Below are 13381 nucleotides of genomic sequence, written 5' to 3'. Positions count from 1 at the left end.
AGAATGCTTCGGTCTGTTGGGTAAAAATGGGGCGGGGAAGTCTTCGACTTTCAGGATGTTGGTTGGTGAGCTGATACCTACTTGTGGTGATGCAGTCAGTTACAACGCTACGTTGAGAAAAAATACAACACAGGTGAAAACATTTGATCATATCAAAGGTTACTTGAAGTATATAGTAATTTTCACTTGAATTGTAATCTTGAAGAAACTTGATTTGTAATCTTGTAAATTTACCACAACACAGTAATTTTATAGAGGTTTTAAGATGGAAATAAAAATCCTACAGATAAAACATAGAAACTGTTAGTGAGATACAAACCATAGGAAAATATGTCCTCCGATTACAAGTGTTATTTATATATGATAGTTATTAACATTAAAACACAGTGTTGTTAAGTAACTTTGTTTTTTTAACAAAAAAACTATATTAAACCAACATAGAATGTTAAGAAAAATATGTAAATACGCATAAAAACATTTGAACACAACCTACTATAAAGGAATGTTGTATATTTTATCCTATATTGAAGGAGGCTAACCACCACATAAGAACTCCAAAGAAAAGTAGTAGTTTTAAACATTAATGAATAGATAACATCCACATTGGATTTCATCTCATATGCTACATAAATGCTTTGTTAATTTACTCTTTAAACATTTTGTCCATTTTAGTTTATTATTCAGGATGAATGTCAGATACTTAAGGAACCCTGGTAATAAAGTAGCTAGCGGACTTGTCTTGGCATGTACTGGCAAACCATCCATCATCCATCTTTCGGTGAAGATGACCACTTCTATATTGTTAGGACTGACAGACACGCAATGTTCCTCTACACCACATTTTCATTAGCATAAGTGTTAATTCTAAAAACTCTGCAACTGCTTAATAAATCTGCCAATACTCACCCAATACAAGGTTCTGTCTGTACAGAAAAGACAGACATGGTCTGTGTATATATAGAGAACAATGTGTAAGAATCGGGAATGTTACTAGTAAACTTCGGTAAAATTAAACACGGTTGTGCCTCAGGGCTCAGTACTAGACCCTATTCTCTTTTTAATTTACATTAACGATTTATGCAACAGTTATTTTAAAGGACAGCTTGTTGCTTTTTTGCTGATGATACAGCCTTCATATACAGTGATAAGGATATAAATGTGGTTTTTTAATGAGCTACTTAGCGACTTGGAAGCGTTGAGGCTTTGGTTTGATAGTAACTTTATGATCCTGAGTGAAAAAACAAAATATATGGTTTTTAGTCTAAGGGAGGAGATTTTGTTTAATACACCTGTTACTTATCATAAGTTAAATTGTAATCGTATACAGCTGAATTATTGTGGATGCCTAAAGATCGATAAAGTCCAATAACATTAAGTACTTGGGTTTAGTAGTTGATGAAAATTTGTCTTAGAAAAATTATATTCAAAAACTAAAAAAAAGATCTTTTTTTAGCTTAAGAAAGTTCTTTTTATTGCGGAATTACTGTCCTAGAAAATGTTCTTTTGATTCTTTACCATACACTAGTAGGATCAAAATTGGGCTATGATCTACCATGCTGGAGAGGAGCATACTCCACAACACTTTATCTGGTTGTCATTGTAGAGAAACACTTTGTACGCCTAATTTCACAAAAGAGTAAACTAGATCATTCTTGGCCTATTTTTAATGAATTAAGGATTTCTTCCATTGCGCAACCTCTACGTTATTTAAAGTTCTTAAGTTGTTTTACATGAGAAGCACATCATGTAACACTGCACGAAATGTCAATTATAAATTACGGAGATATAACTTGATACCAGTTCCAAAATCCAATCTCACTATTCATCAAAATTTTTTCAGTTGTATGGCACCAAGATTTTTTAATATAATAAGCGGAATCATTGGAGAATATTACAGTATAAAAAAGTTTTTAATCAATCTCAAAACTTGGCTTTTTACACAAGAAAACATAGATGAATATCTCAAAATTATTAAGTAAATCCACGATTTTAAATATCTTTTTTTATTTTGTGTACGATTTGCTGTTGTGTATGTTATAGGACTTTGTTTCTTATATATGTGTGTATGCGTAATTATGTAGAGGCCAATAATATTTGACATTATGCCTTATTTATTTTTTATCTGTTTAAGTAAATAGGGCACTTAATTTCGTTAAATATGAAAAAAATATTTTTACTATAGAGTTTCTATGGTTTAGTTTTGAATTATTATTTTGTATGTACAGTGGAACCTGGCTAATTCGAACTTCTATAATTCGAAATCTTCTTTAATTCGAATATTTATATTGGTCCCTAGCATTTTTCTATATAAGTAATGCAAAAATATCGTGGTTAATTCGAAGTTTATTTTGGATAATTCGAACTTTTTATAGCTGCACTCTTTTCTAATCGCGCAAGGCCATTGAACACAGATCTAGCCCACCCTCCCGCCGGCCGGCCGGCTCGGCCCTATCCTTCCGCGCCTATTGTTTTGTAGACGTGACTTCGGTTGTCCCAGCCAATGGACCAGGGGATCATAAAAAATCTAAAACAGTTTTACAGACGTTTATTGGTTGAGTACATACTGACTGAAGATAGCGACGCTCTAAAAATCAAGTTAGACATTCTTCAAGTCTCTCTCGCATGTGCAAGAAAGCTTGGTACAAAGTAACGTCCGAAACGATCAAACATTGCTTTAAAAAAGCTGGTTTTGTAAAAAAGGAGGACGACGGCGAAAAAAGCCAACGACATTATAGCGGAAGCGGTACCTTCAGTTGACGGCTGGGAGGACATCATTACTGACCCTGCCATCTCGTTTGAAGATTTTGTCAACGTGGATGAAGATGTTGCAGTATGTGGTGAGATAACAGACGCTGAGATCATCGCTTACGTGCTCAACAATAAACAAGATAGCGACATGGCATCGATCGGGTGACGAAGACGGCGAGTCATCAATTGGGGCGGAAATAAACTTTCCGAGTGCGGCCGCAGCAGCACATCATGGAACTTAGACGTATTTTTGAAAGTAAAAATGACGTAAGTGAGTCTATTTTCAATTCATTGAATATGGCAGAATCTTTTGTCACTTCCAAAAGACTTAACTTTAGAAAACAAGTGAAGATTTCCGACTTTTTTTCGAAAAAAATTAAATAATATTGTACTGTATAATGTTCCTTATCACCATTCAACTTATTTTCTTTTATTCCAAAAACAAATAATGCAATTGTGTATTTTTTAGATAATTCATGATTCAATTTTGCACTGTTTTACCATACTTTGCTTGGTAGAAATGCACAGAAAAACATACATTTACAACCATTCATGTTATTTTCAATAAAGGTTTTCAGCAAAGATGTAAAGTGCCATTATTTTAAGCCTTTAATTCTTAACTTTTTTAATTCGAATTTTTTTGATAATTCGAATTTTTTTATTGGTCCCTTGAGATTCGAATTATCCAAGTTCCACTGTATTGTGTTTATATTTAATCTTTTTTAATGTCACAGTTAGGAGCTAAACGTAAAAATTCATCAGATGTGTATTTTAAATTTTGAGTAATTTTAAAGTGGCACAGTAGTTTGTCGAGGTTTTGTTTTGATTTGTTTATACATTTTTACGGAAACCCCAACACAGGTAATGCCTATGGGATCCCTACTTTATTTCGTTTTTCCTTTGATATTATGTTATAATTTTGATATGATTTGTAACAATGTTGTATGCTTTTTTAAAACTGTATATATCTTTGATGAAATGAAGATTTGTTTGAATCGAAAAAATAAATATTTCCATATACACCTCTCTCTCTAATACCTCTAGGATCTTAACAACTAATGACCATAGAAGAGATAGATGTACCCTTGACGGTAGTCCTTATAATCACCTTCAAATAAGTATCTTTCGCTGGGTAAGGATGCTTCTAAGAGAAGCATCAGTCCACCTTTCCAATTTTATGCCTTCCACAGAAACCCATTCACTGTTAGAATCAAAGGATATTCTGTGAAATGTTCAGGATAATACCCACATTAAGCTATTTCTACTCTATTATCGATTAATGACAAGAGCTGGTGTGGGCCAATATTAACTGATCTGCCAGCTCTATATGATGTTGAACATTATACAGTGCTGACCAGCTCAATCAATCACTCTATCTTCTTCAGAAGAAAAGTGAAGATCCTGGAATCCTTAGTCTGGTAGGAAAACCTCTAGCAGGGATTGAAATAAAAATCATATTTACAACCCTCAAAATGCTTAGTGCAAGACTTGTGACCAAGGAGTTTATTTAAGTAACCATTATTCTGTTTTAAAGATCTAGGTGTTTCTGAACTTATGTTTATACAAACTTTTTGTTTCGTTCTGTGAGTATAACATATGTAAACATAATTCAATTTTCCATATTAACCATTTTGAAGATGTAAACAATTTAACGTATAAATGTTTTAGTACTTGAAAAAAATTGGGTACTGCCCTCAAATAGGAGCCCTCAACTTGTCATTCACGGGTGAGGAGACCCTACGACTCTTCGCACAACTACGGGGGATCCACCCAAAGCGAGTAGAGACAGAGGTGGACAACTGGATAAGACTGTTGGGTAAGAAATAACTTTTCCATTTAACGCTCATATAGAGCATTAAAAAAATTGTTATAAATCATTTGAAAAGATTAAAGAAAACAAAGAAACAATTTATGCCATTAAAAGAACATAAAGTAAACCATATTCAAACACACTAAAGAATATACACAAGCAAAATGAAAGTTTAGATTTATTCTGATGTGATGAATTTTAAAGATTTTATTATTAAAAGCAATAAGTACTTATTATTTAGTATTATTTTAGTGCAACCTATTATTTTAGAGATTATTGATGGCTTTACTGTAAAAGTGAGCAAGGTAATAAAATAGGACAGACTTTTGCAACACTTTTGGACACGAGTTCATACTGTTTGATCTTTTGACATATTGTATACAAGCCAAAAATTTATTTAGTTTTTAATTTTCCTATAGTTAGAACTGGGTCTGAGATGTTAAACAAGGGTCAAATCTTGTTGTGTAATAAAACATATTCTACTGCAGAAACATTGAAGATATATATATATATATATATATATATATATATATATATATATATATATATATATATATATATATATATATATAGTGTATAGTGTATTTCTAATTCAGAGGGAAATGAAATAGAGTACCCCAAATGAAGCCAATCCTCAAGACAAACATGCAAATATCTCAAAAACAGAATTTTTTTAGTTATGTACACAGAGATAATATCTAGTATGATAGATATTAGCAGATCAATTTGTGACATCATTTATTCCTTCAGACGACCAAAATAATATTCATTCTTTAAACTTAATTACTTACATAAAAAAAGAGTACAAATGATTATTCTTGACATAGTGGAGGCTGGGCAAATACAGAATATATTTAACTATCAGTCCACCGTAATTATGTACTGTTTAAAAAACAAAATAAAAACATGACTTTTAATAATTGACAAAATGCCTATAATATTTCCATGTACCACTTATAGGTATTTTACCAAAGTTCTTGTTATTTCAAGTTTATTTTATTCTCAACATTTATGAGGCCAGCCAGATGATTACATCCCTCTCATTTATCGATATTAAGAGTAAGAATGTATTGTGAATACCAATATCTGTGGCAACACAATTTTCTTTGTGATTACTCAGGGTTAAGTGACCACCGTTCCTTTCTCTGTGCAACGTACAGCAGTGATACCAGGCGCAAACTGAGCACAGCTGTAGCTCTGATAGGTTACCCTCCCATAGTGTTCCTGGATGAGCCTACGGCCGGAGTCGACCCATTCGGCAGACGCAATCTGTGGGAGATTCTCAACGCAAGCAAGGACATGGGACAAGCTATTCTTCTTACTTCTCACAGGTTAGTAGACGTTAATAAATAGTGAGAATCTTAGCTACAAGGGATCAAGAATATGGAATACCCTGCATTCTGATCTGAAAACATCAACATTTCAATGAACAGATATAGAAGAGGTTGTTCTGCTATGATCTCATAGGTTTGTAGACAATAATTCCAGAAAAACAGCTATGCATGAACAAGAATGTGTAATACCATGCATTATGTTTTGAATATTGAAGTTTTATCTTTTAAATCACCTACCGGTTTTATGGTCTAGATGAGTTTTTCAGATAGAAATTTCAAGGTACCTAAATTTTGAAAACCAATTTGTCTACCGTTTAAAAGATACTGAAATTTGTTTTTAATAATGTTAAACCACATTGTGATTTGGAATCTTTTAGCTTCTAAAACAAAAAATTACTATTGATAACAATATAAGATAATATTATAATGACTCTGAAATAGAATATTCCATAAATTATACTGGAAGATCAGTACGATCATGCACCCGGCGGTTTATTGGATGAATAAAGCAGAGAAAATGAGAACAAAGCAAACGATATATATATTCAATACCAAAGAAAAAACTGTTGTACTAATGTGAATGGCCGCCTTTTTAAAACAATTTATGGTAAATCTTTTACCACCTTTTAAATTTAACTTTTAATTCAAAAAGAGAATTATTATGGTCTATATAATTTGAAAAATTGTTTTGGTTAGTCCCAATTTAAAACAAAAATACAAATCTGTTGTAAATACAAATAATTATTAATTGCATCACATTTTAAACAGCACCTCTTATTTCACAGTCAACTAAAACTGGAAAAGCAATATCAAGTGGAATTTTTTGGAACTCAACTTGAATCATGTCTGCTATTGAAGTTAAAGATTTTTGTTTAACTCTGATACTCCTCTGAGTTTCTGTTAACGTGTATAGCCTACAATAATAGTATATACAGGGTGTCAATTAAGTCTGGAACCTCTTTTTTAATTTTTAAACCACAATATAAAAAAAATACCAAAGTTCACACGTGCTTACTGGTGATAGTAATGCACATATCTGCCCAATTACCGAGCAGATATTACCTTTGGGGGGCGGTCCACAAGGAGTCAGACAAAATTCTTAAATAGCAGCATAGGTTAAGTTTGGTATCAAATTAAAGGTCTTACTTAGCAGAGTACAATGCCGCAAACCGGACTTAAAAAGGTGGATTCATTCAGTAGTTATAGCTATTTGAATTTTAAAACAATTGAACAATGTAAATTATTAAGTATTACAAGTAAACACCAATTTTTAAGTACCTGTGATCAAAGTAAGTGTTCAAAATGTTCCCCTACCATCGTCTGGCAATGTCCTAGGCGGTTGTAAAAGCCATCCACTGCATTTTGAAGGTAGTCACGAGGAATATCTTGAGCTTCATGGACTATGAGATTTCTTAGGTGCGCCAAATCTCGAGGCTTAGTACGATAAACTTTATCTTTGAGGTATCCCCAAAGAAAAAAATCCAGCGGAGATAAATCAGGGGAACGAGCAGGCCACTCTACTGCACCATGTCTTCCAATCCATCTGTGAAGGAATTTTGTATCCAAGTATTCTCTAACAAGGAGAGCAAAGTGTGGTGGCGCGCCATCTTGTTGGAAATAAATTCTTTGAAATTGTCGACCAAGAGCAGCTTGTAGTGCAGGAATTATCTCATTTTGGAGCTTTGCTAGATATGAGTCACCATTTAAATTACCATTGATAAATAATGGGCCCATAATTTGGTTTCCTATAATACCTGCCCAAACGTTAAGTTTCTGTGGATGCTGTGTATGACTCAATCTGCCACTTTCACATTCTAACATTAGTTGTGTTATTGGTAATAATTATTGATTCCTGGCTTCGATTACTACATTGTCAGATGATGGGAGGGGAACATTTTGAACACTTACTTTGATCACAGGTACTTAAAAATTGGTGTTTACTTGTAATACTTAATAATTTACATTGTTCAATTGTTTTAAAATTCAAATAGCTATAACTACTGAATGAATCCACCTTTTTAAGTCCGGTTTGCGGCATTGTACTCTGCTAAGTAAGACCTTTAATTTGATACCAAACTTGACCTATGCTGCTATTTAAGAATTTTGTCTGACTCCTTGTGGACCGTCCCCCAAAGGGATTATCCGGTCGGTAATTGGACAGATGTGTGCGTTACTATCACCAGTAATCACGTGTGAACTTTGGTATTTCTTTCTATTATGGTTCAAAAATTAAAAAAGAGGTTCCAGACTTAATTGACACCCTGTATAACAATTTACCTTGATTTTCAGCATGAGGGAGTGCGAAGCGCTGTGCGGAAGACTGACTATCATGGTGGATGGTCAGTTGGTTTGCTTGGGGAACACACAATATTTGAAGAAAAAGTTTGGACAAGGCTACACAGTGCTGTTTGTGCTACATACCGTACGAGAACTGCAGGAAATGATTCCAGCGCTTAAGGCTGAAATGTACAAACTGTTCTCAAGAGTGAAATTGAAAGATCAACATAAGGTATGGGAATATTGAGCTTCAAATTTAATTTTTATCAGTAGAGGCAATTCCCCAAATATATCTATACTTTTGTCTCCAAGAGAACAATGGTTACTTTGCCGTTCCCTTGACCTTAAATTAGTAGCATCATGTGGTGTCCAACCCTTGAATTTGTGTTTTTTGTATCGACAGAGATTAAATAAAAACTAAAACCCAGTCTCCAGGTGGTTTTTGAATGGTGTAAACAATCATTGTTGTTTGCCATATTCCACTATAAAATTCATTTGAGGAGCAGTGGGATCCAAAGTTTCTTAATAAGCTACATACTAGTGCTAATAAATAGAGGTCATCCAATTTGAAAATTAGTAAATATCCGAGTCTTAGAAACTTTGTGTTTCTATGAAAGCTGGAGTAATGCTAAATCAAAATATATGTTGTATGTAATTTTGACAGAAACCATTTTTAAAATTATTTTCAATACTTTTTTCAATTTACAAAAATTGTTACAATTTTACAAAACTGTACAACTTTTATAAAGAAGACTCAACCTCTGTGTCAAATTAATTCATCTAAGAATGAAAAACCAAAAACTTCAATAACATTACATGGGAGACTAAACCCATTCATATGTTGTGGGTTGTCACTTTGTTTATAAAAATTTTACAAAAATAATATACTATTTTAAGATTCTCATATTAGTTTTATTATTAGTATTATGGTTAAATTATTATATATTTGTATGGAAATAAACTTATATACTACAATTGACACACTGATCCAATTGGTTCCACATACCAATCTCTACAGGTAATATGTAATTCTTTCCCTGATGTTCACAATATTTTGTAACCTTCTGTAACATTAAATGTTTAAAGTTCTTTTCTATGTAACCCCTTTATAATATTAAACTACAAGTTTAAACCTTTATATGACAAGTTCTGACATGTACGCACATGGTATGCAGGCATACTTTTGGTGATATTGTGGACATGTACTAGTATAAAGAGTGCCCCATTATTAACACTTGACTACACCACTTCAGTATGAGCTTAGTGGTAAAGATAAAAAGCAAAAATTTCAAGAAAAGACTGACCACGATATCTAGCTTCAACAAGTTTTCTTATGACACTGTTTTTACCTGCTCATAAGACATCATTTTAATGCTTTCATTGTACCTTATAATATTTGTCTAATATGGAATGTTTATTGACTTTAATTCAAACAGATTTTCCTCTTTACATTTATGGTTTTAAACTTGTTAACCTAACATTATATTACATTAATTTGAGCGTTTACATTGACTCCGTAACCATTCTTCATGAAATAGTCATTATTGATTAATTAGGCTCTGTAGACAAAAGCGGAGTGTGGAGTGTTGTGCGTGGTGGAATCGATTACTTTGTAAGTTTCGTGACCTTCATTCCCCACCCATACATACCAGAGCATTCAAAAATGCTGATGAGTGACCCACAACCTACACATTGAAGGTGTCACATACAAGTGAAATGATGACTCTACATTAATTATGTTAGCTACATAAGAATATGCCATTAATATGCTAAATGAAAATAAAAACAATTGTCAGCATGATATTAAGAGTTAAACTTTAAATACAGTAATAAAACTGCCTGAAGTTGTTGTAATTTAACCTGTTTTAATGAATATGTTTTGTACTTTTTTACAGAAAGCACTTCACTTCCACATTAAAGATGAGAACATCAAACTTTCCCAGTTGTTTGGTACCATGGAACAGTTGAAAAAATCATATCCTGTAATAGAATCCTATGCACTTGGCAATACAACTTTAGAACAAGTATTCATCTCTTTTGCTAAAACTCATATAAAGCCAGAAATTATAATCTAATTTAATTTGTACAAATAAATTATGTTCATATGTCAGATTGGAAATATTATTTTCTTACCTGTAGTAATTTGCAAACTCTGGTTACACCAAGCATTGTCACTTTTATTCTAAAACTCGTAAACGCCTTTTGAAATGCTGTTAAACTGATTTAAACATTAAATTGTGTTTTTTTATTTCAGAAAAGACTTCTAAAACCTATGCAAAACACATTGCATCCTCTATTTCAAACAAAAAATGGAAATTTAAACATCATTCATATGATGTTAATTTTCATTATAAATCAATATAAATTTGGATGATTTAATGTCTCAATTAGAGGGTATCCAAGAACATTCCAAGTTGCACTTTCAAATGATGATATTAATAAACAATAGTTATTGCTACTTTCACCATCACGCTCTTGTCAAAAGATCTAATTCTGGTGTAGACTTATTTGTTCTACACTGTAAGAAATTCACTTAAAATAGGACCTGGATAATATTTTAAAGTCAAAATAATGGTGTTATTTATTGATGTCTTCTCAAGCTTTTATCTACATTTAACACCTTTCCACCCCAACAATATTTTAAGTTCTTTCATCAATTTACAAAAATTGGTTGTTTATCAGTTTTATTAATCAAAATAATTCATTTAACACGTTCACTGTGTTATTGGAATTTCATGAACATTATTTAAGTAACTGGTTACTTGTATAGAAATATATGTGTGTGATACGAGTAACCCATAATTCATTGTGCAGTATATCTCAGCAGTCAAGAGACATGGAACACTCCAGGTTAGTTTGTAGAAACTGTTACAACCTTCTTACCACTATGGCAAGTCAGGAGTCTAGAAGAATTGGTCGCCATGACATGAGTAACCAGTTACTCATTTCATACAAAGGTTTGGTTGGTTTCATACTTTTAAAATATCTTCACAACAAAGTAACTAAACTTCAAAGTTGTTATATATGACAATACAAAATTACAGTTTATTGGTTATTAGAAGTATTAATTTATTTTGATAATGGCAAAACATACCCAATTATTGGAATACGATTTAAAAGTTTTATAATTACTCTAAACATAAACACTGCTCAGTATTATTTCATATCATCGCTGGTAACCATTTGCGACTCATTTTACAATTCAACATTTGGTTTTTCTATTCATTATCAAACAGTACCAATTTCAAACAAAACTAACAAAATGTTGCTCTACACAAGAAACCACCTACTCGAGAGCCAACCGTCACCAATACAGCAAGAGAGCCAATTGGTCTAATAAAGGTACATTCAGGGTAAGGAAACATGGAATAAGGAAGCCATGGTGGAAAATAAGAAATTTAAGATGGTTGACTCACAGATTTGGCCGTCAGCCCTTGGGTAGGGTGATTGGCCATCTGGTAGATCCGGCAGTCAGATAGTTAGGTTAGGTGAGTTTTTAATAATTTATCGCAAATAACAGTTAAATGCTGCAGTATAAAAAAGCCACAGCAACAATTAAATTAGGAAACCAAATTGTCAATTAGAAATACCTGAAGTAGTTAGTCCTATTGAATAAAAAACACTAATTAATTATTGCCAGTTTTTTTTATGTATTACACAACTATATTGTTTAAAATTAATTAAAACAAAGTAAACTCATTTGTTTAGTATTTGAGTAACGGCTGCAAGTACAATTGCGATGAACATGTGTTATTCATGTGATCAGTAGACACGTTTCCTTTAAAACAGTAAGAAGTAAGTTTTACACTGCTTTGAATGTTACAATTTTAAGTTCATAATAAATAGTTTTAAATTAATAATTAAATGATTACCTTTTTAAATAATACCCAAATTATACTAAGTATTTAAAATATATTCATCATAATTCGGTTCAACATTTTGAGTTTTTATTGTTCGGTACTTTAGATACTCAGAACTCTTGATGATGTGATTGTTGTGGTGGCCGCTTATTATACTACAGCCCAGTTAACACAATCCCGATGACATATACTCCATTGTGTACACACGATCTTTCACAACTGCCGTCATGTACCCAATGGGGTACACACTGCTATACATTTCCTTATTGCATTTTTATTGCTTGTCTCTCTTGGTGATTTTTAAAAATTTGATCTCGCACTTAAATAAATACCTCATACTATCTTTTATGAAAATAAGCCATCATTGTGAATGTGTTAAATTATAAAAAATACTCTCAGGTAGGCTGGATGACCCTTGAATAAGTCCAACAATCAAGTAGTTGGCTTAGGTCAGCATAAAACTGTTAACGCTTGCAGTTAAATCAATTCATGTTTGTAACATAGTTTTGTTAAATAACTTATGTTCTTACTATGTTGTATCAGAAAGCTTGATACTTTGGTATTATCTGAAAGCCACTATTTTTGTTTTTCATACTGAAAACCTAAGAAAATTACATTATTAGAAAAAACAGACTTTATTTTACTTAATGTGAAAATCACATTCATTATGACAATCAGTTCTTGTTTTCAACCCCCTAAAAAGCAGCAATTTCTGAGTGAAAAACGCTACTCTGTCCCTATCTACTATTTGTTATAGGCTATATAAGTAGGTAAATACGTCCATATGTATTACAGATGTAAAAAGTTAAGGGGCACTCACTTGATCTGAGTTTGAATGTAGGTACTATCTCGAGGAGTGTTTTGCTTTTATCGCCACAATTGTAGGGTGGTGCCGAAGTCACCAACGAAGCCTGATGAGGTACTTTTGGTACTTTCCCGACCTCAGCTCATCCAACGTGATCTTATGTCAGGAAAGTACCAATTGGAAATGCCTCTGGCCATCAGTGCAGACTTTGGTTTGGTGCCACCCCACACTTTTGGTGAAAATAGAAAAGTATTTCTCCAGATAGTATCAAAATTCAAGCTCACATATTGTATGCACTAGTAAGCTAATAAACGTCATCTTTAAATTTGGTACTACTAGTAACATATTTATGACAACCTAATCTAAACCTCTACTAATAACATATTTATGATAACCTAATCTAAACCTAATAACAAATAGTAGAGGAACACAGTGGCCTCCTTCTTGCCAACATCACTTCCTTTTGAGAGGAAGAAAACGTGAACCAATCGTCATTATTACATGCAATTTTCACAATAAGTACAATAGCCTTTTCTTTCTAATTTAA

The 13381-nt window shown here is 32.5% G+C and overlaps 1 protein-coding gene across 1 annotated transcript; it reads left to right on the top strand.

Annotated features, from left to right (window-relative positions):
- Positions 1-6: 6 nt before the first annotated feature.
- On the top strand, positions 7-10279 carry LOC124372872 (phospholipid-transporting ATPase ABCA3-like). The gene is made up of 5 exons (XM_046831282.1): positions 7-133; positions 4417-4564; positions 5679-5889; positions 8182-8401; positions 10065-10279. The coding sequence occupies exons 1-5, from the start codon at positions 56-58 to the stop codon at positions 10242-10244; spliced, it is 837 nt and encodes a 278-aa protein (XP_046687238.1). The 5' UTR covers positions 7-55; the 3' UTR covers positions 10245-10279.
- Positions 10280-13381: the final 3102 nt, after the last annotated feature.

This window comes from Homalodisca vitripennis, unplaced genomic scaffold, assembly GCF_021130785.1.
Source record: "Homalodisca vitripennis isolate AUS2020 unplaced genomic scaffold, UT_GWSS_2.1 ScUCBcl_4212;HRSCAF=10261, whole genome shotgun sequence".
In the NCBI taxonomy this organism is placed as follows: Eukaryota; Metazoa; Arthropoda; class Insecta; order Hemiptera; family Cicadellidae; genus Homalodisca; species Homalodisca vitripennis.
This window is presented reverse-complemented; position numbering and strand designations above follow the sequence as displayed.

Coding starts and splice junctions, on each gene's coding strand:
- LOC124372872 (XM_046831282.1), top strand. CDS start 56: ATGTTGGTTGGTGAGCTGATACCTACTTGTGGTGATGCAGTCAGTTAC. Junction 4,565..5,678: donor CAACTGGATAAGACTGTTGG/GTAAGAAATAAC, acceptor GTGATTACTCAG/GGTTAAGTGACCACCGTTCC. Junction 5,890..8,181: donor ATTCTTCTTACTTCTCACAG/GTTAGTAGACGT, acceptor CTTGATTTTCAG/CATGAGGGAGTGCGAAGCGC.